This window comes from Frankliniella occidentalis, unplaced genomic scaffold, assembly GCF_000697945.3.
Source record: "Frankliniella occidentalis isolate FOCC.00 unplaced genomic scaffold, Focc_3.1 Scaffold2359, whole genome shotgun sequence".
Lineage (NCBI taxonomy): Eukaryota > Metazoa > Arthropoda > Insecta > Thysanoptera > Thripidae > Frankliniella > Frankliniella occidentalis.
In genome coordinates, this window is record NW_026269444.1 from 7130 (window position 1) to 7520 (window position 391).

General features: G+C 57.0%; 1 protein-coding gene across 1 annotated transcript; it reads right to left on the reverse strand.

Moving 5' to 3' along the window:
• Positions 1-39: 39 nt before the first annotated feature.
• LOC127751944 (uncharacterized) lies at positions 40-349 on the reverse strand (the record flags this gene model as incomplete). The annotated part of the gene is made up of 1 exon (XM_052276274.1): positions 40-349. A coding segment is annotated over one exon (310 nt), but the record flags the coding sequence as incomplete, so codon positions are not given.
• Between the last annotated feature and the right edge of the window lie 42 nt (positions 350-391).

Consider the following 391-nt stretch of genomic DNA (forward strand, 5'->3'; position numbering starts at 1 on the left):
AATAATTTTTAATAAATCACCCTTCCCTCGCTGACTCACCGAGTACTTCCCGGGCACGTAGATGGGCTGCGAGGTGGGCGTGGTCGGGGACTCCATGCCCAGGACGCGGATCCGCGGCGACATGTCGGCCCACTCGCGGCGCCGCAGCTGCTCCAGGTGCTCCAGGACGTCGGCGTAGTGCGTCCGGTAGAGGTCCGCGTAGCGCGAGGCCAGCCCGTCCAGGTAGCCGCGCTCCCCGTCCTGCAGGAACAAACAGAAAGGTTTATTAGCAGGACCATCACAGACACAGTGGATGGACCACGTGTGAGAAGAGGTTAAAACCGAGGTCAAAGTCAAAACAAAGGATAGACTAACAATAGACGGCGAAAAAACCTTCCACGAGAAGTTTATA